At 38.2% G+C, this 25,884-nt stretch overlaps 4 protein-coding genes across 7 annotated transcripts; 1 reads left to right on the top strand and 3 right to left on the bottom strand.

Moving 5' to 3' along the window:
- Positions 1-152: 152 nt before the first annotated feature.
- On the bottom strand, positions 153-6,131 carry LOC122016065 (cell division control protein 2 homolog A). Of its 3 annotated transcripts, XR_006121037.1 has the most exons (10): positions 5,952-6,131; positions 5,639-5,674; positions 5,381-5,565; positions 4,669-4,789; positions 4,006-4,179; positions 2,570-2,733; positions 2,387-2,474; positions 826-879; positions 643-735; positions 153-536 (listed from the first exon to the last, which is right to left on the bottom strand). XR_006121037.1 is itself a non-coding variant. In XM_042573224.1 (9 exons), the coding sequence occupies exons 2-9, from the start codon at positions 5,645-5,647 to the stop codon at positions 447-449; spliced, it is 885 nt and encodes a 294-aa protein (XP_042429158.1). In that variant the 5' UTR covers positions 5,648-5,705; positions 5,952-6,131; the 3' UTR covers positions 153-446. The 3 variants fall into 3 exon arrangements, 2 of the variants coding, with proteins under 2 accessions (XP_042429158.1, XP_042429157.1); XM_042573224.1 differs by lacking the exon at positions 643-735 and having other exon boundaries at positions 5,639-5,705; XM_042573223.1 differs by lacking the exon at positions 643-735.
- A 2,174-nt stretch (positions 6,132-8,305) lies between these two features.
- On the top strand, positions 8,306-10,181 carry LOC122016064 (dihydrodipicolinate reductase-like protein CRR1, chloroplastic). 2 transcript variants are annotated; one of them, XM_042573220.1, is made up of 10 exons: positions 8,306-8,574; positions 8,660-8,782; positions 8,875-8,949; positions 9,016-9,081; positions 9,151-9,246; positions 9,323-9,439; positions 9,504-9,596; positions 9,671-9,772; positions 9,834-9,920; positions 9,980-10,181. In XM_042573220.1, exons 1-10 carry the CDS (start codon positions 8,470-8,472, stop codon positions 10,031-10,033), a joined length of 918 nt encoding a protein of 305 aa, XP_042429154.1. In that variant the 5' UTR covers positions 8,306-8,469; the 3' UTR covers positions 10,034-10,181. The 2 variants fall into 2 exon arrangements, with proteins under 2 accessions (XP_042429154.1, XP_042429156.1); XM_042573222.1 differs by having other exon boundaries at positions 8,313-8,574; positions 9,993-10,181.
- Positions 10,182-10,291: 110 nt separating this feature from the next.
- Positions 10,292-14,126, bottom strand: LOC122016063 (F-box protein At4g00755-like). The gene is made up of 5 exons (XM_042573219.1): positions 13,789-14,126; positions 11,927-12,343; positions 11,678-11,841; positions 11,090-11,208; positions 10,292-10,801 (listed from the first exon to the last, which is right to left on the bottom strand). The coding sequence occupies exons 1-5, from the start codon at positions 13,913-13,915 to the stop codon at positions 10,507-10,509; spliced, it is 1,122 nt and encodes a 373-aa protein (XP_042429153.1). The 5' UTR covers positions 13,916-14,126; the 3' UTR covers positions 10,292-10,506.
- A 989-nt stretch (positions 14,127-15,115) lies between these two features.
- Positions 15,116-23,977, bottom strand: LOC122014106 (probable E3 ubiquitin-protein ligase XBOS33). Its single transcript, XM_042570290.1, has 14 exons — positions 23,605-23,977; positions 23,446-23,505; positions 23,252-23,323; positions 22,968-23,152; positions 22,718-22,878; positions 22,574-22,632; positions 22,420-22,466; positions 22,162-22,305; positions 20,700-20,788; positions 19,743-20,266; positions 18,267-18,419; positions 17,751-18,173; positions 17,238-17,356; positions 15,116-15,767 (listed from the first exon to the last, which is right to left on the bottom strand). The coding sequence occupies exons 1-14, from the start codon at positions 23,779-23,781 to the stop codon at positions 15,332-15,334; spliced, it is 2,649 nt and encodes an 882-aa protein (XP_042426224.1). The 5' UTR covers positions 23,782-23,977; the 3' UTR covers positions 15,116-15,331.
- Positions 23,978-25,884: the final 1,907 nt, after the last annotated feature.

The raw sequence follows: 25,884 nt of genomic DNA, 5'->3' as shown, positions 1-25,884 counted from the left end.
TATAATTTCATATAATTTAACTGAAATATTTAAAATTCATAATCTTCCACACCCAAATGTGAAGTGTCATGGAAATGCTAATCTCATCACCAACAGAATGAGAAACCAGAGATTGTACCTGAAACAAACTTCTTGCAAGCTAAACATACAAATACTTCAACCACACAGTGAATATGCTTATATGAAAAGGTCAAGTATAGGTTCAAAGAAATATATTAGTCTCACACAGAGATACAGAAGTGGAGTCAAACTTTTCTCTTGGCTGAAGAACAGGTGGAGTGAGCCACATCTTTGTGCCAATGGAGATCTTTTAGTTCGAGACACAGATCCTGTCCGGCGAAGAATGCTAGCAAGCTTCAAGTAGAGAAACTATTGATGATTATAACAGAAACCATGGCAGAGAGGTAAAAACGGCTGCAAAATTTCGATGTATTAACCAATATTGCTCATGGCACCAGTCCAAGATCATTGAAGTACTCGTGCTCCAAAGCCTGACGAGCTGAGATTCTCTTACTGGGGTCTAAAATGAGCATTCTCTGGTAACCAAGGCATTAATAGGGGATTAGTAACAAGAGATGCATATCATTTCTGCAAATACAAGGTATCTTATGTACATAGGCCAGAGGTCTCGGAGATTTATGCCTTTATTTAAATAGATATCGTCCCAACAACTAGGAAGATCAGCAACCTATTTCTGGAATTTCATAATTGAAGACAAGCTTGAACTCGTAGAATCTAATCAGACAATGCCAATTCCAGCACTTACTATGATTTAAGTGGAATTACATTTCTTAGACATGTTGCACACAAAGAAGTAGGACTTACAGAGAGAAGATCAATCCCTGGAGCTCCAAGATTAGGAACCACTGTTGCCAGATCCTGCACAGCAGATTAAATCTCATTAAGAGCAAATCGGAGGATAATCCATGTCATAACAACTGTGCTACAAAGGCAAGATAAAGACTGATTCAGTTTGCTTTGCGGTTGCTTACAATGAATGATTAGCTGATAAATGCCATGTCTTGGCCATATGGAAGACAGAAATGGAGATAAGATTGTGTGCATCTCAATGTTGTAAACTCATGATGCTCATATTAATTAACATGCACGACAACTGTGGCCAGATGATAAGGAAAATATCATGAGAAAAGGAAATTCCCAGTTATGAAACTTATTTCCAGTAGATATGATTCTTTTCCATATCTTTTGCTAGTGACTATATAACAGGAAGAAAATAGAAGCCTAGGAGTCATACTTGTGAAAGAGACGATCTTTAGTTAGTAGTGTTGGAGTTATTCTTGTCATTCCATAGTTATTTTGTTTAGCCCCTAAATCAATTTGGCTACTCAGAGGTCTGTATAAAGAGACTTGTATAAATCTTTTGGGATAATGAAAGATGATTTAAAATTTTATTTTATGGTGTGGTCGCCAACCTCTTATGCTCTGTTTACTCTAAAGTGCGGATGAGGAAGAGAAAGCAATCTATGGTGGAAAATTATCCTCGGACGAAGAAAATAGAAAGGATGAAGAAAACCCTTCCTTTGCATGATTATTTATCTTGATAGAGGAAGGTGGATACATGCGATATAATTTTGTCAATAAAAAAGGAAACATGCGTCATTTTTATGTACATGGTGTAATTTTGTGAATGAAAAGAGGCACATGCATCATTTTGTTTCCATCTGTTGCTTTCCGTCCGATTTTGAGGTGATCGATTTTGGCTCCAAAAATATCCGCTAATGGATTGCGTTTCTCTTCCCTCTGAAAATTTTAATGAAGTAAACGACAGAAACTTTTCTACCGAAACTTTTCCTTAATTTTACTTTCCGCTCTCCCAAATAAACTGACCCTTAAAGTGTGATTGCTAGGGGAAGCCTAGGAGTGGTTGCCTAGATCCTCTATTGCCCCTCTTCCTCTCCTTCCTTAAAGCCAAGACCACTCTTATCTTTAATCCTAAGCTAAATAGTTGAGTTTTCCTTAATGTTTCAGCTGCAAAATATCCTGCATTAACAAGTAGTGATAAACCACTTTCTTTTCTCTATCCAATCCCGATGGCAAAAAGGTAATTCGCTCACCCCAACACCTCCGCTAGCCCGTTCCAGGCAACACAGAAGAGATAAATCACGAATGACTACTAGCCCAGGCAATTGAATATCGCATGGGGGCGGGCAGACACTCGGCTACTAGACAAGATTTGACCCCAGATCTCATGGTGGCAACACCACCATGCGCTAGCCAACTGTATGTCTATACCGAGAGGACTTCTCTATCCAATCCTAATTATAGGCATGGAGAAGTGACATAGCATTAAGCAGACACTTTCTAGTAATTTTAATGATTGACGATTTCTAAGGCCAAGATGTGGAAAGGAATCCTTGTTACATACCTTAGATTGCCACTTGGGAAAAGCAGACTTGAAGTCAGGTAAGGAAGTAACTCCAGGCCAAGTTTCTTCATTTGGGGTACCCAAGATTCTGTAAAAAAAATAATAAAAAGGCACAAAGCTTGTTAGGCACACAGTAATTGACTTTAGAATCGAAAAATTTTCAGCACTAGAATAATACAAAACCTGAATATCTTAAACAATTCATCAATCTCTGAGTCACCAGGGAACAATGGTTGCTGATTCACCATTTCAGCAAAAATACAGCCCACTGACCACACATCAACAGGTGTAGAATATTGTCTGGATCCAAGGAGGATTTCTGGAGCTCTATACCAAAGCGTTACTACCTAAAGTATGAAAACAAAATCACAGCAGACACATGAGACTTTGAAAGTCTTTCATTGAGAATGTTTAAATCTCAATAGTGGGTGAGAATGTAGACTGAAACCACTTGGATGTAGAGAGGCTCTCAGCCCGTATGATGGGCTAGGGAGGAACTAAACTAAATATAACCCTAGGTCTGAACCTGCCCAAGCTGGCTCAAAAAATGCCTTTGAAATAAAAACTGGTTCAGCTTTTCTGCTATGAAAATGTTGCAGTTTAAGGCTTGAAGACATTGAAATTTGAAGTGATTGTGCCTCGTTATGATCAGCCGTTCTGTACTGTGTCTCACGTTGCCTTGAGAAGCTCCAAATCACTAGAGCACTTGGTACCTTTATCAAGCTTCTAGGATTCCCCCACCCACACACAATGCAAGGGAAATATAACACTCGGTGCATGGGTAAAAATATTAAGTAGAAACCATGCAAAAAACTTAAAATGACAATTTTACTAGAACCTTAATGTACAAAATATATGTTACATAATATGCAACGGTAGTATAAAATAAAATGATTAAAGCCACATATTCTTCAATTTGCTTTGTTGAACTAAATCTCATTTTAAATGACTGGAAAAAGATTATCTTAGTTTCTCAACAAGTGGAAAGCTTCAGGCAAGTGTTTTGACCAAAATACAACTTTTATTATTTTATGAAAAAAATAATAGAGAAGACAAAAATTAGCATATTGACTCTAGCATTTGTTTCATTGTTGTTGTATCATATTTTTTTATTTATGACCAAAATAGCCATTTTATGATTTTATGCATAAACTATATATAACTACTATATTGTCAATAATTTTTATTTTTATTTCTAATTTTTTGGATCAAAATACCAATTCTATTTTAAGCATAAATAATTAAAAGTTTAAGCATATTAAAGAACATTCTGGACAATGAACTTTGTTGAACCCAATGCACTTTTAAATGATAGGAAGTTAATAGCAGACTATCAATGTTAACCAATGTAACAATCGCATATGCCTAGCCCAATCAATTGGAATTTTCTGATAATGTGATTCTGTGTGGGGGTTTCATATTCCATGTATCAAATCTGTCCTAGCCCCTTAATAACATAAAAATTGCAGAATGGGTTTAATATTAAGCTCAGTGTTCTAAAAGTAAATTTTGATCAGAATGAGCTTCATTTCCTTAGAAACAATGCACACTTAGCTTTATAGAATATTTGAGTATATATCCAAAGGGAAAAGTAAAAGTACTATGATGAAAAGTAGCACCTCATGTGTGAATGTCCGAACTGGAATGCCAAAAGCTCTAGAAAGCCCAAAGTCTGCAAGCTTCAATGCATTAGTTCTTCGATCAATCAAAAGATTTTGAGGCTTCAGATCTCGATGAAGAACCCTATGAGAATGACAGTAGGCAATACCACGAAGCATTTGATACAAATAAGTCTGCACATGCATAAGAAATCAAAGACAAATATCATACATATAGCTGCAGAAACCATATCTCCAACAATCTGAAACTTTTACATCATATAAACAAATAATTAACTTATATTTGTGGTTAGAACTGCGAATTTTGAATAATCTTCTCCCCTTATTCACTCATTGGCATTGCATGTTCTAGCAGAAAGTAATTTATTTCTAGATTTGAGAAATATTTGTACTCGCAGACAGAAATATATTGACCACAGCCCACTGAAGATCTTATATGTTGACCGTAAAAGATAGTTATGTTAGAATGCATTCCAAATAACTGCTAAATTCAGATGTTCACATGTCCTTCAACAAAACCTTGAACTGCCTCGACGTAGCTTTTTCCAGTTATTCTTCACCAAGATGTTTTGGAAAATATTCATGCTAAAAAACATTGAAAGCAAGTAATCCAAGCATCATGTAACATAAACCAAGACAGACTAAACAAGGAAAACAACTCACTTTAACTAATCGTGGATCTTTAGCAAGTTCTGGGCAAGAGTCCATGTGCTTCTTCAAGTCTAAGTCAAGATACTCAAAAACTAAATAAATTCGTTTGTCGCTGTGGACTACATCCTGCAATCTGCTGGTTCAATAGAATGATCAAAATCACCAAAACACAGAGGTTTCTAAATAGAGTGTCACAAACAATTATAATTTCTGGTTGCATATGAACAAGCGTGATAAAAAAAATACAAGTAGATTAAGAAAGTTGTTTTAGCTTCAAATTTCTAATGCAGCTTTGAAGAGATAGTAGAAAAATCCGCATTTAGCTGATCTAGAATATCCAAACTATGAAAATCCTTCATTCTTCATCTAATCATTAATTCAATCCCTTCTGAATGCTGAGCACGAGGCTGACATGCTAGATCAAAATCCAACGCATGATCAATTTAGTTCTATCTGATCCCCTAAACTTCAAGTATCAGGCAAGTCCTCTTTGGTAGCATGGCCATTGAATCATGTACCACTGGTAAATTTTACACACTTAGTAAGAAAGTTAAATAATAAACTAATAAATCCTAGCAAACTTTTATAGATACTACCGTAATGAACTAAAAAAAAAACATTGTTAGTCAAAGCATACATACAGAAAGCCATCTAGGAAGATTTGATTACGAAGGATTAAAAACTTAGCGAGACCTAAATGGAAAAGCTTAGAAGGAATAAAGACCTGACAATGTTGCTGTGCTGCATTTCTTTCAGCAGAGAGATCTCTCTTATGGCAGTACTTGGAACCCCCTCGTCTTCATTCTCCAGCCGGATCTTCTTCAGAGCTATCGTCTCGTTAGTGAGACGATCCCGAGCCTTGTACACCACCCCGTAAGTCCCCTCCCCAATCTTTTCCACCTTCTCATACTGCTACCAAAACCTCTCATTTCACAACCCGGAAAATAAAACATCAAAACCTTGGTTTACGAGAAGCGCTCACCTGGTCCATTCTATTCCCAGAAAAGCGGCGCTCCTCCTGGCACACCAAAGTCACGAAAGTCAAAGACCTAGCAATGAGAGAGAGAGAGAGAGTTGAAAAAGAAAGAGCTTTTATTGACTCCAAGCGGCTTAACCGATTCCAACATTGATGAATCGAAACAAGCAACCAATCCTCCAGTCACTGATCAGCCCAAACAGGCGAAAGGGATGGCATTTCGACAGGCGAAACCAAACCAAATCAAATCACCACCCCAAAAGTAGATGACCGGAAAAAGGGAAAATCCAAGACAATAGCATAGAGGAAGCAGGCTCACCGAGAAGGCGGATGATCGGTGAAGTGCGATCGGCCTCCGAAGCAGTCAACAGGCGGAGAGTAGAACGGCGAAGGGCAAGAATGGAGGGACAGCGAGAGGCAGCGGGAGACGCGGGAGAGGGAGAGCTCGCCTCGGTCTCTCTACTTCGCGGCGCCGTGGCTGTTGCCCTGGTTAAATGCCTCGGGTAATGTCGGGGCAGACGATCGGGTGTCCAGGATGAGACAGGAACTCATCGGAACTACTCGGCGGTCCCCGCGGACCATTGCGCTGAAAGTGACACGTCTGCTTTTTAGCGGAAGAAGGCATTGGGTCGAGAGGAGATCTTCTCTAATTCTATTAATCTTATTTGTATAAGAAGTGGGGGTCTATAAAATCTCATCTATGAATGAGTTGATTCATCCTTAGATCACACTTTACGTGTACTCGTATTGATGAGGATGAATGATTCATATTTATAAAATAGATGAAGATCATCTATCCCTACTAATACATGTAAAGAAAAAATTCTTTGGATCATAAAATTAATCTAGAGGATCCACCTCATATTGAGCCACGGATATCAAAATACATACTAAGTTTTATATTTATCAAAACTCATAATTATTCTCTATTATATTTTGTTTATTAGTAGTTTTTTTTTTTTTTTTGTCTGTGACTCATTAATATATTATTATATGGACAATTATTACCCAATTCATTATTAAATTTCTTATGCTCTTATTGTGTGACAGAGCTCGTAATAAAATACTTTAAAGTTGTGTCAAGTTTAAAAATTTATAACTCTCTATATATGTAGACTTATAGTTAGGAAGCTGAAAATAGTTCAATGAGCTTGGTTTGGAGTATTTTTATGTCATAAATGAACTTTAATCAAAATTCATCAATGATCTTAGAAATCTTAAAATAATTTTCAACTATAACCATTCATTCTTAGGGCATTTCTAACGGTCAGTGGGTTTTTAACTTTTTGTTGTGACCCCGTAACAAATGAAGAAAGAGACTTAGACGTTTGGTTTGAAATATCAAACACAACTTCTTAATTTTTATGACATATAGGAAAGATAAAACGAAAAAACTTGAGAAAAACCTCCATTTGAAAATGCTCTTAGGAGTCTCCTAAGCCTAACTATATTTTAAAGGGGATTTTTAGTTGATGGATTTGGAAATGAGAGAATGGAATGATAGTGAAAGACAATGTTTGGATTGTGAATTTAGGAATGACAATTTGAGAATGATTTCTAGATTTATAAGAATCAACCAAACTCATATAATTAGATGAGTTTCATTTCCATTCCCATTTCATCTTACTATCAAATTCATACCCATAATTATTCCTATCATTTAACCAAATGTCATCTAAATATTTTAGGAATACTTTAAACCAAACTAATTGCATTGCTTATAGTTTTATAAGTGTAACCGTGCACTTTGACATGTATATTACAATCTAAATAGAGAATTATGGATTTCTAAAATCTAATACAATCTTAAATTATTTTATCACGAGCTTATTAGACAATCACATAATGGAAGCACATAAAATTTTATTAGACAATCATATAGAAAAATGATATGCTCAAGAAAAGAATCTCAAGAATATACATATAAAATGATTGATCAAAAAAAAAAAATGAAATGATGATCCATAAATTCTTGAGTATTTCTTTCATATTTTTCTTTATGTATATCATTACTCCAACCATATAATGGAAGTCATAGAAAATTCAACCATTAGATTTTTTAAGTACTTAATCATACTCTAGTGGGACGAAAATTTAAAAAATGCTAGCTATTTAGATGAGTCTTTATGAGTACTTCCTGATTTATTTTGATAACAGATAAATATTTTTTATAAAATCAAAATAATCACCTTCAAAATTAATTAATTTAAAGAGCAGGATAGTGTTCACTTTGCTACGAGGAAGGTGCGTCATTATTGGTTGTTTTATCCATTCTTCTACTCGTACCCATCCTAACTAAGCAGCTGTCAATATCATGGTAGAAGATAGCTCCAGTCTCACGAGGGTGTGCCAGTCGGTAATTAATTTGGAAGTGGTTGCAATCGCATGATAAATCAAATTGGTATGAAGGTAAACCGGGGTAATGGTGTGATGGTTAGGACCTTTAATCGATAACCAAAAAATTTAAGATTAGAATCTTAGTTATAGCATACTATAGGAGATTTAAATGCTCCGGAACTACGAGGTTAGATCCTTCAAAAATTAATTAAGTATTTAAGAGTTGAGTTCCAACTGCGGTGTACTATAAAGATTTTTTAATCAGTTTGGATGGGTCTCACACTTGCCAATTTATTTCGATAGAAAATTTCTATCAGACTCAACTTGTCACCATCGTTCCATCATGATTAATCAGTTGGAATGGCTATATCCCTGACTTGGAAGATTTGAGTCCACACATCGTAAACCCAAAAGCTAAGCATTTGCTTTGACGGGATAAGGCTTGAATCCTCACGTCAAGAGAGACCTTACAAGCCCTCCATCCCGCCATTGCCCGAAGCATGGCAACCTTGAAGCAGGCCTTCTTCCACCTCCATGGAAGGAGCTGCACCGGCACTCCTTCAGCAATATCCTGCTCAATGCAGCCCTCCCCAAACACCATCAAGGCTCCTCTCTCTCTCTCTCAACTCTCCCAATTCTTCTTTTCCAGCCCCATCGAACCTTGCAACCTGAACTGAATGGCCACTGCAGGTGGTCATCAATGGAGCTACAAAGGAGATAGGAAAGGCTGCAATCCTGGCAGTGACTCGAGCCAGAGGCATGGAAGTTGCAGGTGCTGTGGACACTAACTCAGTGGGACAAGATGCAGGACTGGTCCATCCAATCATTCTCTCCTCACTTCAGTACTGCTGCTCAAACTCTCTTTAAATTCATGGCTGTAATGGATGATCTCCTTTTCCTTTCAGCTTTGTGGCATGGAAGAGCCTCTGGAGATCCCAGTCCTTAATGACTTGACCATGATTTCAGGCTCCATATCACAGGTATTGAGATCTTATTTTACATGCTGCCTGCATTTGTCTGTTTGATCACAAGCTGCTGATTGATAGACTAAGGCAACTGGAGTCGTTGTCGATTTCACGGAGCCGGCAAGCGTCTATGACAATGTCAAACAGGTGCAATGCGCGATCAACCAGATTCATTTTGACAAGTTTGTAACTTTCAGCTCAAAATTTTGCTTGCAGGCAGCAGCCTTCGGGTTGAGGAGTGTTGTGCATGTCCCAGAGATAGAGCTGGAAACAGTCACTGCACTCTCCGTGTTCTGTGAGAAAGCAAGCATGGTGAGAATGTTGATTCAATGGGTTACCTTGTTAGTGGTGTTGATTGATTCTTATAACTCTTCTCCTTTGTTATCAGGGCTGCCTTGTTGCTCCGACGCTGTCGATAGGCTCTGTCCTCCTCCAGCAAGCAGCAATCCAGGCTTCCTTCCACTACAACAGTGTAGAGATTGTTGAATCCAGACCAAACCCCAAAGTGAGCAACTTTGACTTCACCAATCAGGAATCAAGAGTACTGATCAATTGCTTGGTGTTTGCAGGAACTGCCATCAGCAGAGGCAATCCAAATTGCTAACAATCTCACTGATCTCGGGCAAATGTATAACCGCGAAGATATCGCCACAGAGAATCCAGTTAGTAACAAACAACCTCTTGCTGCTCTAAGGTTTAGTGAATCAGGTTGTGATATTTTTGGTTGCTCTTCAAGGCAAGGGGTCAGGTCCTCGGCGAAGATGGAGTGAGGGTTCATACCATGGTCTTACCGGGCATCCGTTCGAGCACCACGGTGCACTTCTCAAGGCTCGGGGAGGTAAGCAAGCTTGAATCCATTTGAGCATGGCTGTACAGGGAATTGAAGAGGGTTTGTGCAGGTTTACTCTGTCAGGCATGATACCACAAGTGTTGAGAGCCTCATGCCGGGGCTCATTTTGGCCATCAGAAAGGTGCTTCGCTTGCAGGTATTTGGATTTGAATTGTAACATCTTATTGAAGAGATTCTAAACATGTAACTGAAAAGGTTTTTCTGGCAGAACTTAGTCTATGGACTGGAGAAGTTCTTGTAGCAGCTTGATATCAATAAACCTGAACAAATGAGATGATGAAATATGCGACAAGTATTTGTCTACATGAGTATGCTCAAGAATAAAGCCTATTGTTTAACAAGTACACCAGTTACTTTGCAAGCTTGATATTGAATTGATTGTGCTACATTATTGTTACTTGGCTTGAGCTGAGAAAATAAAGAGTAGTTTCGACATACAAAGTGAAGAGTTTGAGCCTCTGAAAGTAGTGGCATCATTTCTCGTTTAAAATATGCAAGTAGATCGGGTGAGGGATCAACAGGTGCTCATATTGTTTGATCTAGAAGTATACAAAGCTTAATAGCTACCATAAGAAAAGTTAAGAACATTAAACATATGATACCATAGAGAGAATCAGAGGGTGGGTCTGATTCGAATATGACACAAACCCTGTTACTTTACACGGATCGGCGCAAGGAGAAACTTGGATGCTTAGAAGACAAAAGGCTCCTCTTCCAGATCATCAATTGTTGTTCTTGTCGCCATCAACATCACCATCATCATCAGAAAACTGAATGGGTCCTAGCAGCATACTAAGTATTACTTGGTTCCGTCTGACAGCTCCCAAGTGCCAGAACCTTGAAGCAAGGGATTGCCATGAAGACGAGTCCCTAGCATCGTCTTCTGTGACCCTCACTGGCAAAGTGCAGCTTCTTGCATCTGGGAAATAGGTCACAGCTAAATTATCCGCACTGTCATGAACATTGAGATCTAATACAGGTGATAGTGGACGACCAAGAACTTGGACATGGCAGACGCTTCAAGATGCAAAAGAGCATGTTAGAAGTGATTCGAAAGAAGAGATAAATGAAACATGGCATTCCTTTAAATTCATTTTAAAACGACCAATGCCTATGTATAGCAAATGGTAAAAGGGATTGTTTATTTTGTAGCATCTCGCACTTAATTACATGCTAAATTCCTAAACATCTATATTTCAAATTTGTATTTCTTGTACCTCTGTCCAAAATGTATGAACTGGTGCAGATAATGAGTAACAAGAAGACAAACAAATAATAAAAAGTAGAAGATCATCCCGCGCTTACCAAATATAATAGAGATCATCCATTGCTTGTTTCTGAACCCTACCCAGCAACTCAATCTGAAGAACACCACCAAGGCAGATAACAGGCTTAGGAAGCTTGAAAGATTGCAAAACATTTTCCTGTTAAACCATTTTCAAACAAATAATTAGGTATTACTTTCATGCTATATTTGTAAATACAAAGGCGGCAGCAGAAGCAGCAGCAATGACATCAAGCCTCATACCTAATTCTTTAACACTGCACACATATGCTATCTCATATTCATATGCAAGAAGGCATGTCATTCATCCAAATTTAAGTTCATGCACTCAGATACTAAATGGTTTAGAATGAAGACAAATTTGATGCCAAGATAAATGCAACACAATTAAAATCCACAATGACACTGCATTTAGAACAAATTGACGTTAAAGTCACTTTATCAACATAGATAAATTAAGAATAAAAATGTCCTGTTTTCCACTATAACCATTCTAGATGAAATAAAGATGTCATTCATCAGTCATTGAGATACCAACGACCAGTATTTTGAGGGCAAAATTTGTGATAAGCTACTATGAAATTATAAAATTAATATCCTTATATTACATGGGCCATTGGAAACTCTGGTGAAGTGTATCTCCAGTGGTATTGTTCAATGAGAGCCAATTGCTGATCTGGGCTACAACTTATACCAGATCCTGATGTGGAACACCCCATCCGGATACGCACAGCTTTTGCAGAGTATATGGGATGACCATACTGAAAATATGCTGAATAAACAAAAAAAATAAAATTACTGAATCTAAGTAGCATTCAAGTATTATGATGGCAGAAGGAAAAAAGCTAGAATGACACCTCTGAATGGCTTAATCTTTATCTCATCAACAATGCAGAGGTTTGCAACTAATTTGTAAGTTAGACTCTCTGATATACTAGGATCTCTCTGCCCACTACTCGACCAATAAGAAGGTCTACGGTCCACTATTTCACTAGGTTCTAGTGTATTTGCAATGCTCTCATCTGGATAGTTATCAGTGCTGGAAGCACATATTGCCTGGGAAATACAATTCCTTTCACATTTAGACGAACCAAGACAATGACTCAGGTACAGATACACACGATGTTCTCTCTCCAAGCTTTCCCATTCTGCAGCAGCACTACAGCCAACTTGTGCAGTCTTGTTCACAGTACTTACTTCAAAGATGCAAGAAAAACTTGGCACATCAGGATAATTCCTCAAGCATAGCCTTTTCCCAAAACCATTTGCAACAACTGCAATATATATCAAACTTCTGCCTCAGAACCAAAACATGAAATACAATATGAAAAAAAACTACTACCATATGGCATATATTTCCTTGTCAAAATTTGCCTCATAATTAAGTCATACAATGACAGTATTAAATTTTTTTTGAGAAAAAAGATGGAGGCATAGCCCATATAAATATCACACAGTTAAACATGACATAAACATAATATAATATGTAAGAGGATGAATAAAATAGAAAAGAGCATCAAGAGTAGTATGCAAGTATGATCTGAAAAGTTCTTGTAATCACAATAAAAAGTTCAAGGTAATGGAAAGTTAGAAAGCTTTAATGGTGTAAAATAATAAGCAGAACCGGAAATAGGTTTTACATCCAATAATATCACCATCCACTCATCAAAGTCATTTCCATAGATACAAATTCTTCCCTATGCTTTCTTCTCCTGATATACCCCTTCTAGAGAATCTTAAATAAAGCTTAAATTGGCGCAGAAAAAAAAACAAAATGATTGAATCCATATGCGAACTATCTGTTGACAACTGCACTCTGTATGTTAGCCTTTCCAGATATTTAAGTAACAATGGCTCATATGAACATAAACAAATGTTCAATTTTGCCCACTACAATGAGCTGGACAGAGACAACAAACTCAACAAAAAATTGAAATCATAAAAAAAAGGTCTTGTATTTCAAACTAGAAACCTAAACAATATTACATCCAATCAAAAACTTCCCAATTGCTCTGAATTAGGTCAATCTTTTGAACAATTGCTGAATCCATGGGCAGGTAAGAGGCAACTTAGTGAACCAAATCATCTTATCAGCCAGAGGAAAAGTAAGAAAAAGCTATTCCTGTTGTAGCCACAGGCGAAATCAGAGCAACATAAACTGTAAAATCAGGTGAAGAAGAGCAATAACCCAAAATTATGGCTTAGTTTACAGCACTATCTCCTTCAAAGAATCGAACACACGATCTGAGACAGAAGAGAATCACACAATCGTTTCCTCCCTCAACACACTAATCCGAAGTCTAGAGAAAAAACGGCACGGGCATAAATTCATAAAGGCAAAAAAACTGTACCGAAAGAATTCTCCAGATACAAATAGCCCATACCTACCCAATTTGTATACGCCTCATGTATATAGGTAGTCAGAAATGAAAACAACAAGTGAAGATAAGTGCTGTCTCCTGTGGAAACTAGTTATCCTCCCATCCTTCATCAATGCGTATTTTTTTTGGCTAGACAAACGACCCATGTCTAAAAATTGAAAATTCAGTAAATTTCCACCGCAAAATGAAAGAGGATAATCTAAGACGAAGTGCATGCAACAAACATTATCCAATCCACGTAGAGCTATTTCTCGAGTAGAAAACACCCCCAATTCAGCCTTCCCTAACGAATCAAACTAGGCAATATCCATCGCCTATCAGAAGCCACAGTAACTCACCGAACATGCGCCAGGACCAGGACACGGCGCTGACCCGTGCGAGGTCCGCTGGATCGTCGATACGCGTGAGCACGGAGGTGGAGACGTCCGGACTCAGCCATTCTAAGAAGTCCCAGCGGTCACCCATCCTCGGAAACCAACTGCGCAGCCGGGCTTTCCACGAACAGGAACCCAAAAATATGTGAGGAAATGGGAAGAAAGTCAGAATCTTATCCGCAGGGAGGCCGCGGAGGCGATCGAGGACAGGGAAGCGAAACCCTAGAGCGAGAGACGAGGAAATGGATTCCAAAGAGAAAGAGAAGGAGAGAGACTGGCGGAGAAGAACGCAGAGGCAACAAAAGGAGAACCCAAATCGTGCTAAAAGAGCTTATTTCACTAAGTTAATTATGCAAAATACTCCTCCATTCAATTCATTTTGCAGTTCTCTGTCTGACCGAGAATAATTATTTGTTACGGCTGGCGCAGATTATGAAATTAATTTTCAATTATTTTTCCTGTTGCAAAGAGTATGGATAATTATTTATTGTCCCGGGCGGTGCGATGATTAAGATATGAGGTATTATCATATGAGGTCTTGGGGTCGAAATTCGGCGTGGCTAGTAGTCACTCGTGATTTACCTCATCCGTGTTGGCCTAGGACGAATTGACGGAGGCGCTAGGAACGAACGAATCACTTTTTACCACATGGATAATTAAGGAAATCATTTGCACTTTTAAATTTATCAAATGAGTAAATTAGGAGGAAGGTTCTCCTCATGTAATTAGTTGAGCCGAGGTTGAGATTTTGTAAATTATATAAAAATAATAATAATAAAGAAAAAAATTTATCTTTATGAATAAAATGTGCACCTCTTTTAAAATTTATCAAAACAATATTTCATCCATTATTTAATTCATTATACTTATTTATATCTGTTTAATATTTAAAATCAATTAAATAAATAAATTCCAACAACTCAATTAGTTAATAAATTTATCAATATGGTAAATAAATAAATAAAATCTCAAACTCAACTCACTGACCAACTAAACAAATTAAAAATATAAAAAATTTAAATAATTAAACAAGCTAGGCTTAAATAAATATTTGAATAGCTTAGTTAAACTCGATTATCTATAAAAAAAATTGAACAACATAAAGCTTGATTTAAGTTAGCTTATTTTTAATCCTAAAAACAACTCTTAAAAAGAGAATCCTTTTGCCAAATTCTTTTCTGATAGTTTTAAAGTAAGAGATCATGTGAGAAACTTGATCATAATTATTACAAAGAATTCTCAATTAATCAGTAAACAGGACACAAATATATGACTATCAAACATGGCAAGATAAGTTCAAGTTCAAGTTTCTCCAACTTTTCGAAAATTTGATCTCAAGAAATCATACACACACCCATTCAAAAGCTTCATTCAGGAACTTCTGAGAGTCCATGAAGTTCCTGACACAAATATGTACATTATTTGCACTCAATTGCTTACAAGAGAGCAAAACCACTAAGCTCTACTGCTGGTATCTTCTAATTCAGTAAAGACTGCTTGATCTATTCTATGTCATCAGGTCAGCGGCAAAGATTTTTCCTTGTCTAAAACCTTTGGGATAGATGAAGACAGAATCAACACAAAGGCCACCTTTTGTGTGTGTGCAGTCGATCTGCTTCATCGAGAACTTGAGGTTGGTCGGCACATCAGAGTTCTCTACGACAAAATCACCTGCATGGTATAGGATCCAGCTCCCAATCTTATCTAGGTAACACTTGGATTGAGCAAGTTGACCATCTGAAGTGGACAGCTGAAACCGCACCGGCTTTATGTCCCACCCATGTATGTGTTCAGTGATGCATATTCGACGACCGAGTCGCTTGGTGGCACGCCCTAAGTGGAGGCGGAAGAAGAGGCTGTAGGAACCAGCTGGGAAGCAAAAGTCAACTTCTCCATCTACCTCAAACCACCAAGTTTGATGAAGGTAAGCTACCGAGTGGAATCTGCAAAGCAACAAAAATTTCGGTGTTGGTTCTCATTTATTCTAGCGTGCATATTCAGTGCATACATATTATTGTTGCTTTTGTATATAATTAACTCGATATGGGCTTAACTCTGTTAAAATTCTGAAAAAAAAAATGCAAAAAATATTCTCTATCACCAACTAATGTGGTATTTGTTAATGATAGGTTGATTTCCCCAATTAAAGACACGTATTTCTTCTACATTTTGCATTCTGGCTGTCTTTTTGGCATATTATAGTTACTGAAGCTGACAATGCAGATAGAGGATTGTTGATACGAAGCAACCCTAGTGTGCTAGTACTAGATGATGTCCATTTCATCTGTTATGGCAACATTGCATTCTGACTGTCCTCTAGGAATATGCTAGTTACTGAAGATGACAATGCTGATAAACGATTGTAGACATGATGCATGTATCACGAACCCTAGTATGACACCAAAAGATGTCCATTTTTATCAATTATGGCAACATTTCCAATCCTTTGACAAAGCCTAGTGTTCAAATCCTTGTTCAAGATGTGTCTAACACTAGATTTCCATCCCTACAGAATACAAACAGCAATGTAACCTTTACCAGGAATTTTTCTTATCTTAGTTTTGTTTCAGTTCGTTATAATCGTCCAATAAAGGAAGGGAATGGAATGCAAAGCCTAAAGATTAGAGAGAAAAGACACAGGTTTCTTCATAACAACAAAGGATTAGACAAAAGGAAGATGAGCACACTATATATAAAGAGAATGATTCCAGACTAGGATATAGTTACCCAACCATTTCTTGATCAGAAGCTATTTAAGTTGATGGATCCAAAATAATTTCCAGGAGAAAAAGTTTGGCCAGAATAGAAGATATCAAGTTTAGGAGGTTAGATAAAATGGTGTATCCAGATATCACATTGGGAACAATCAAAATGAGTTCATATCTGGAGTAGCTATATCAACAGCAGAAAACTGCTATTCAAATGACCATTAACAAATCAAAGGGCTAAGTGACAACAACAATAAGAATTGGAAACGATTCACAATAAACTTATCAAACCAAACCATAAAAACCATAGAAAGAGACAACCACCGAGTTGAAGATATTTGTTAATTTATTTATGTTGCATATTGTTCTAACATTTCAAAGCTGATAATCTATTTCTGATAAAAGATAAAAGTTTTATGTGAAATGTAAGGCATAGTAATAGTAACATCATAATACATTATGTATCTGCATGCTTGCTTCCAATATATTCACACTTCAAAGAGTTTAAGAAAAAAAAACATCAAGTGAAGAGTGTGTTTGGTGATTTGAGAACTAGAATATCAATTTTCAAGGCCACTAAAAGAGCTATGAGTTGAATTTCCTCTTCTCATGCACAATTGTTGTATTATTTATTGTATAATCAACTTACGCATGCAATACTTATACTTCAAAGAAAATCTCAATTCAGATTAGATGAACTTATACCCAGATTCCTCTGTAGTGAGATAGCTCCAGTATCTCCGATCATCAATCCCTGTTATCAGCAAAGCCCTCGAGGAAATTGACATACAGATTCCACCACTGGTCCTCTCGAGCCAAAATTCCTACAGACAAATAGATAAACCATAAGATCATAGCTAAAACAAGCATGTGATCAGAAAGACTCCCAAAAGAAACACCTTCACTTGTTTGATTCTTCTCCAGCCATCACGAAATTCCAATCTGTTCCTAAATCCAAGAAAATCAACAATCGAAACCCCAAAATCACGAAATAAACTTCAAGTTACGGTCAATCTTGAAGAGATAAAAGGAAAGATAGCGATACAATATGCATATCCAAAACATAAAAATAAAAAATAAAAAATCCTCATCGTTCGGAAGGAAGATTTTTAACGATTGTACATTCTTTGTTATAATGCGAGGAATTGTAATCGGAACCCATCAATGACTTTGAAGATTGTCAGGAAAAAGATGAGCGGATGAGCCCAGAAGACACACCTTGGTACCCCCATCCAAGGGAACCGGACGACACAGCCGCGCATAGATCTCTTTCTTGCAAAGACGGCTCTTTTTGTAAGGGTTTTCCTCATCCGTGGCCAGCGCCAACAGATGCCGGTAATTCCTCGGGAGCTTCGTCTCCCACACCGAGTCCGAGGAGGACGCCCCCCGAAATGTCCGGCTGAGCCGGGCCGCCCGGCAGATTTCCAGCGGCTCAAGGTAGGCAAGAACCGCCGCGACGCAGTTCTCCGGGAGATCCCCCAGCCCCGTCGGGAGGCCGCCAGCCTCACCATCCGGCCCCATGACGCTCGACACTCCCACGCCCATCTTCCCTGCGCAGACAAGAAACACCTCGTCAGCGCCGCCGACGAAGCAACAAAAAAAAACCCAAACTTTTGACTCGCGAGCCTTACCCAAGCACCGCTAGGAAGCGAAAAATTCACAGAAAAACAAGAACTTTGGGGAGGGAGAAGAGATGCGTATCCACACAGACCATCTTCCAACCGATCAGCTGACCTTTTCCTGCTTCAATTCTCCGTTCTCCTCGACCGAAATGAAGAGTGGACAAAGGGCGAGGACGAAGTTAGAAGAAAGGAGTGAAAATAGATCGAATGGCCTCAAGTTGTGTGGCCTTTCCGGTTTGTCGTCGCTTGTTTTCCATTTCCAGCCCTATATTTAGGGTAATTTATCATAAAACCCTCGAGATCCACATATTCATCGAAAAATACACTCTCTTTTTTTTAATATCAAATTTAGTTCATTTTTTCCTCCCCAATATAAATAATAATAATAATTCTTAAAATTTTCACGTATATATATTTTTTAAATCTCTCCCAATTTATTCTTTTAAAAGTAAAACATTACTTTAAAATTTTGTCTTTTTTTCTTTGCATTGTATATTTAATTAGATAATTTTTTTTAAAAAAACCTCTTTTATTTTTATTATAATAAAATAAGATCACGTTGTCTCAATTTATCCCAGTGATCGATGAAAAACTTTTATAAGGCCAGATTGATCATCCCAAGGTTAATCAATGAAATTAACTAGGATTATCATTTTTTTAAAAACTCGTATTATCCCTAGGGCTATGGTACAGTGATAGGATATTCAGATTGTCATCCAGACACTCATAATTCGATCCCCAACTATGACACATTTATTCATAGAGTCACGCGCGTTGTACTGGCCAGGCCGATCACCTCAGATATAGTAAATGATCCATCACTCTCCCATATTATCTTTAGTAAGCTTCCACCCGCCCCCAAGGCGTAGCGGAGACGGTGAGCGCATGGTATCTCTGGTGTAATGGTCAGGGGTCGATTCTCAGGAACTGAGGACTTGGGGTTTACCCCGCCATGCGCCTATAACCTGTGTACCTGCATGAACCTCCCTCCATATCCGTGGGACCGACACTAGGAGGGTCGCTAAGGTAGCAGATCTACCTTTTTTTAGTAAGCTTCCACCATTTGCCCTCTCGGATGGGTCTAGTGGCTAGTGCATGAGGTGTTGCCACAATGAAGTCTGGGGTTCGAATCTCGACAAAACCGAGATAAATACTTCACTTATGTGCTAGTTATTATTCCAAAAGTTAGTAACCGTCCGTAATTTACCTAATCCGTGTTGACTTTGGAATGAATTGACGGAGACACTAGGGACGAACGTATTCGTTTTTTTTTTTGCCACAATTTAGTAAGCTTCCACCATAATCTTTACCTTATGAATTGCGGCGGTAAGTCATCCATGAGTTTTTAGTGCGGTAGCAAGATTTCATCATCCAAATTTTCAATTCGCAGTATTTCACACAGACGCAGCCAATCCGCAAGGCATTGAAAGATCTTCTACATAACTACTATGCAAAGAAACTCTCGCGATACCATTTTGAAAATTAGTAAACACATTCTATACACAACATCCTTTGCCAGTGCCCTTTGAACTAAAACATGAAGACTTATCTAGCTCCATACCGACAGAACGTTCACAAGCATAGCTTAAGCATTTATTTCGGAATTGCACTGATGCTCCCTATTGCAGCTTCTTCGACCCCAGAACATACCTGAGCAGCTAGGATCGGCTTTCTGCTCGTCTATTTTATCCAGCTCGCTGGAAGTAGTCTGCGTCGAGCGTGCTGATTGTGGTTGAACTTCTACTTGGGATTCACTTGATGGACATGGCTCATCATCATAGTTGGGGGAGATGAAACCAGCCGAGAACGGGGTACAAACAAGCGGGCATACGAGCTCAGAAGAAGCTGCCTGATTCCTGTGTGGCGCCTCTATTCTATTTGAGATGGGAATATCAACGGCGCATGGAGTTAAAATGCAGGGGCTGCAGAGAGTGAGTGCTAGGTTTGGCTTCAGCCCCTTAGCCGGGGTTGCAGGTAATTTGACGAAAGAAACTATTCCATTTCGGCATAGAGGGCATGGAATTGAGCCAGGTGGATCGGCAATTGCAGATAGAGTGCTGCTTGTTGAACAAAGATAGAGTGCACACTGAACACATAGTTCATGGCCACAGCCTGAAAGGCAATTAAAAGGCAAAAAAAACATCATTAGGTTTGAAGAATTAGATACTAATTGCTGTCAAGATGAAGTAAAAGCACAAGTTGACGTTGAGTGTCTAATGCAATGCCAAATGTTTAAGAGAGGTTTTCTAGAACTAAAGTTGTAAGGAGCAACCTTATGCAAAATGAAGAGCCCAATCATAATGTACTATTAGTTGACACTCAAACTTGACTATAGCTTATCTTCCAATATCCAAACTCAGTCGGTTAGTGCAGCATTGCCCCGTAAAACATAAATTTCGGTCCCAATCAAGTACTTTGCTATGTTTCCCACAATGCAAGCATCCTATCAAAGGAATGATTCCATGCTTGCAATTTTATAAGCAAACCAATTAATTGAGCAGCCTAGAAATAGCCAACTCAATCTTATAAAAAGAGGAGTTTTCACCTTCTGCAGCAACACTGCAAGTTCTTTCGAGGCAGACAGCACAGAGATCATAACTATCAGATAAAACTGAAGGCTGCAACCCACACTCCCTACAGAAGAATGTAATTAGAAGTATGAGACATTGTAGATTCCAACAGGACAGATAACCATAATACACTAATAAGCAGAATGTGTCACATGAATCTTTTGCGGTTTCACTTGCTTTGTATATTATGCCTCGTTGCATCAATGAACACAAACATGACCATCAAAGATTGTCCAAAGGTCTAGGTGAAACAACTTGATATTGGCATTAAAGTATGAGAAAATCCCAATTTGCTCCCTCAAAATTTAGAAATGTCCCACCCTAGTTTATAAACACTCATCACTTAATGCATTGCTAAGCATATTAGCTTTCTACTAAATATAGTCAGCAATTCTAATTCACATGTACCCTACAAACCTCCACCAGTTCATATCATCAAAACACTAGTAAATACTTTTGTCTGAAAGACTTGACATAACACAATCAGCCTTTCATTCCAGATGCCAATCTCAAGATGCATACGGTAATCCTGATTGTAATTATTGGTATCTACCGATAAGACAATTATAAAATCATATAGCATAGAAAATTCCTTGTTAAATACAAGTCATTATACAAACAACTAAACTAGCAAAATAAGCCTGTCCTTCCCCTTCATCACATAAAAGAGAAAACATGTTATTTAAGTTAAAATAGTCTTTTGTACTTCTTCACAATACCACTAAATCTCTTTATATGATGCATCTTTACTATTAGGTTCCCTATGAATTTATCTTGTCTTAATCCTAATTTTAATTCCCATGAAGATCCATATGATATCAATATTGTAGAGCTCCTAATTCCAAACTATTTCTTTCTTCATTCTATTTCTGAAAAAAACTGATACTAGTCTAAGAAATTAAGAAGTACAATATGTTTTTTTTTAATGTGTGCGTGCGTGCAAGGGGGTATGGGAACTATAACCATAATTAGATGAAGATCTTAATTAATGTGAATGGGAAGTCCAATGCAAGTAAAGTAACAAAAAGATTAAGACTAATATGCCATACACATGAACCTATAGGCTATAAGATTGACATGATGAAAATACACCAGAAAAAACTTGCCAACAAATAGCTATGAATGATCATAAAATTTTGTGGTAGTGTTGTAAGTCATTTATATCCCTATGGGAGGGAAGAATTTAGATGTTCTTGTCTTTTTATTGATGTTATGTACATAGAGATCTCTAACATATTAACTACATCAAAATAATTTATGAGATTTCCTAAAAGGTGTCCATCATATTAACTACAAGGAAACATTTATAACAAATTTGATGTGGTTCTAATAAAGAACTACTACCAAGAGTTAAATATACAGATTACTTAGAACACACAAAATGTATAATCAATAGCGTGAATTGCTAACAGCAGGATTGAGGAAATCGTGACGCACCTTGCTATGTTAAGTATACTCAAGAGGGGCAAGGAAAGGTAATTTGATAGTGGAAATGCAGGAAGATTCAGTTCTGAATTTGGGTTCAAAAATGGTTCCAGACACCGTCGTCTCCATACTTTCGCAGCATCCAGCGGTAGCCATCTGAGGGACAAGCAAAAGTTGCCTCAGAGAACAAACACTAATCTAGGAAAGAAATTCTCGTGGAAAAATTCCAAGAGATAACAAGTAGATTTAACAAGAAAAAGGGAAATCTACCCATTACAGTTCAACGCCAACCTGCTAGCACCTCTAGCAAGGAGAATCTGCCAAGAAGAAGAGTTAGAAATGAAATTGAAAAACATCAACCTGAGAAACAAAAAGGTAACAGAGGAAAACAAGTATGACTTTAATCATAGGACTTGAGCATTGCCTGGCAACATTTAAGATTCCCTCCACAAGCTGCATAATGTAAAGGAGTGCTTCCAGCTCCTGCTTGATTCATAAAAATTGAAAAAGTGCTCTAACATTCATGTTTAACAAATCACACGATTTTGCTTGCAAAACCAGAACACACCTATCAAATTGAAAGATGAGCCATAGTTAAATGTAGCTACAGAGATATTAGCACCCAAATCCAGTAGGAGTTGTACACAATCAAAGTAACCATTCAAAGCTGTCATGTGTAATGCTGTGATTCCTCCATCGGAAGGTTTGTTAATAAACTTCATCAGCGCACTGCAACATTTAGTTCAGTTCAAAAGAATAAACAAAAAGAAGTGCCACCAATTTGGTATTCATAATTTTAGATTAGTTTGATAACCTACGACCGATCATATTTTTGGTCCAAAGCACGCCCCGGGCTGCCTGTGCCATCCTTTTCTGCAGCAATCATGTCATACGGAGCGCTAGGGATGAAATCCGCCACCAGCAGCCTAATGCAGCGCACATGTCCCCCGACCGCTGCAAAGTGCAGGGCACTCCGGCCGTTCAAATAGTCCGTTCTTGTCACCTTCAGGATTTTCGATCCAGTTAACTCTCAACTCCCCCAAAAGAAAGGATTTCAATTTCTGTAAACATAAAAAGGAAATCTTGACGAACCCACACATACAATGCTTCTGTAGATGAGCAGAGTCTGCACCACCTCCCAATGACCGTGACGACAAGCTTGCATCAATGCTGTCTATATATTCAATTTCGTTCATGATAAACACAAAGATCAAACCTTTCGAATACAGAAGTTCCAGAAAAAAGGATAGATTCAAATCGCAAGGCAAAAGAGGGAGAAAACAAGTAATCGAATACCTGACCACAATAGTTTCTCAGATTCACGTCGGCCCCATTCTCTAGCAGCAGCGTCACGATCTGAGGAGACACGCCGAGTCAGTAAGACAACCCACAACACGGCGAGAAACATCTAAAGGTCGAATCTTGTAAGAGCCTAAGAGGGGGAAAAAAGCCGACCTCGTTGTGGCCCTTGGCGGCGGCGAAATGTAGAGGGGAGTTGAGGCCACGGAAGGTGGAGTACTTGGCGAGTCCAGGGTTGAACTCCAGCAGCATGCGGGCTTCGATTAGATCGCCGTCCCGAGCCGCGGACACCAACCGCTCGCCGGAGGCCGAGCACCCGAGAGAGTTCCCCATGCCTCCAGACCCAATCCTCCGGCGTGGGGGCAAGCCGATGGCTGCCGAGGAGCGCGCTACGCCCTCTCCCTCCTCTTCCCTCGGCAGACGCAAACGCTGCTTGGGTTCCAAGGGAATCGGGAGCAAACAAACTCAGCAATGCGTCGAAAGGAAAAAGGGGTGGATGTTGGCCTTTCCCATCTACCTCGACATTTTGATATACAAACAAAAGGGTGCATATTATGTGTGTGTATACTCACACAACCTTGATCAGTTGCGCGCCCATCGTGGGTGCCTAAGTTGAGTGTCTTAGTGTAATTCTGTCTATGACATTCTTAAAATATGTGTGATATCTTCGTGATCTGTAAGATATCTTTGAGATATAATTTGATCCGTCTGATCGATAAAAAGACACGGGAATAAAAATATTTCGAGACAAAAAATCCGAACTCGAGTGTAACGAGAGACCCGTGTGACTTCTAGTGTCCCGCATGCACTTAGGCGCCCAACATAGGTGCGCATGCAAGCCACCTAGTAGATCAATTTTCTTATTCCAAATTATAAGGAAATGTTGTATTGAATCAAAATCATGGAGGTATAGTTCCGGATGTAATAAATCTTCCTCTGTAATTATTTTGTTTGAATTCTTCAAAATGGCCTTTGCATCCTGATGCCAATGTGTCTAGAGTAGTTAGTCGTCTGTAATTTACCTTCTCCGTGTTAGTACTGAGACGAGTTGGTGGGGGCGCTGGGATGAACGTATTCACCTTTTTTTACAATCATAATGGGTCTAAAGTAACATATTGAGAAAAATTCTTTGTGAATTTTAATTAATAGTTACATTCTTCTGTATAGATAATATGAATAGTAGGAGTAGGATTATCATGAAACCATTTAAGAGCTTCACATTATTCTACTAATTTTTGAAAAGTATAATTTTCTTCAAGAGTTCGAATATAAGTTAAAATATACTCTAGTAGATTCTTCTGTCTAGAAAATATGTTTTCTAAAGGGGTGTTTGGTTTAGGGAATAAGAGTGAAGAATGAGAATAACAATCATTGATTGTTATTATTGATGTTTGGATTATAAGAATGGAAATACAAATAAGGGCATGAATCCTTATAATTGGGTAATAATTAATTCTCGTGTCTCCCCCTTCAATGAGTCATTACTCTATTTTCAACAATCAAAATATTCCCTTATTCCAAAAATACCCTTGACCCAAAACTAAAATTTTCCCCTTAATATCAAATATCAAAATATATTTATTTAATTTTTCTTTCATATCATTTTCTCTCTCCTTATTATCTCCCATCATATTTTCTCTCTCCTCATTTTATCACTCACTTTCTCTCTCCTTAATCTCTCTCATCACACTTTCTTTCCTTTTTTTCATTACACTTTCTCTCTCCTTAATATCTTTCATCACACTTTTTTTTTTTTTTTTCTCATTACACTTTCCCTCTCATTATTCTTTCTCTCTCCTCAATCTCTCACATCACACTTTTTTCTCTTTCTTCTCATCACACTTTCTCTCTCATCATGCTTTCTATCTCATCACACTTTCTCTCTCATTATGCTTTTTATCTCATCACACTTTCTCTCTCTTCAATCTTTCCCATCATACTCTCTCATTTTTTTCTCAACACACTTTCTCTCTCATCATGCTTTCTCTCTCATCATATTTTGCCCCACGGGGTTATCTCGGCTGGTAAAGGCGTGGAAGTTTGCCACTGAGAACATGGGTTCGAGTCCGCAGGGCAACGGGGATTTATTCCCTATCCCTGTGCAAAAAAGTCTCGGCCCACTGCGTACTTGCCACCGAGCTACCGTGATTTACCTCCCTCGTGATGACCCTGGGCAGGGTGCGGCGGGGGCCCTGAGGGCGAGGGTTTCGCCTTTTGCCACATTCGCTTTCATTTTTTGCTCATCACACTTTATCTCTCATCATACTCTCTCTCTCATCATACTTTCTCTCTCATCACACTATCTCTCTCATCACACACTCTCTCCTCAATCTTTCTCATCACACTCTTTCTCCTCAATCTCTCTCATCACACACTCTCTCAATCTCTCTTCCATCACACTCTCTTTCCTCATTTTTTCTAATCAGGTTTTCTTTC

Source organism: Zingiber officinale, chromosome 8B (assembly GCF_018446385.1).
Source record: "Zingiber officinale cultivar Zhangliang chromosome 8B, Zo_v1.1, whole genome shotgun sequence".
Taxonomy (NCBI): Eukaryota; Viridiplantae; Streptophyta; class Magnoliopsida; order Zingiberales; family Zingiberaceae; genus Zingiber; species Zingiber officinale.
This window is presented reverse-complemented; position numbering and strand designations above follow the sequence as displayed.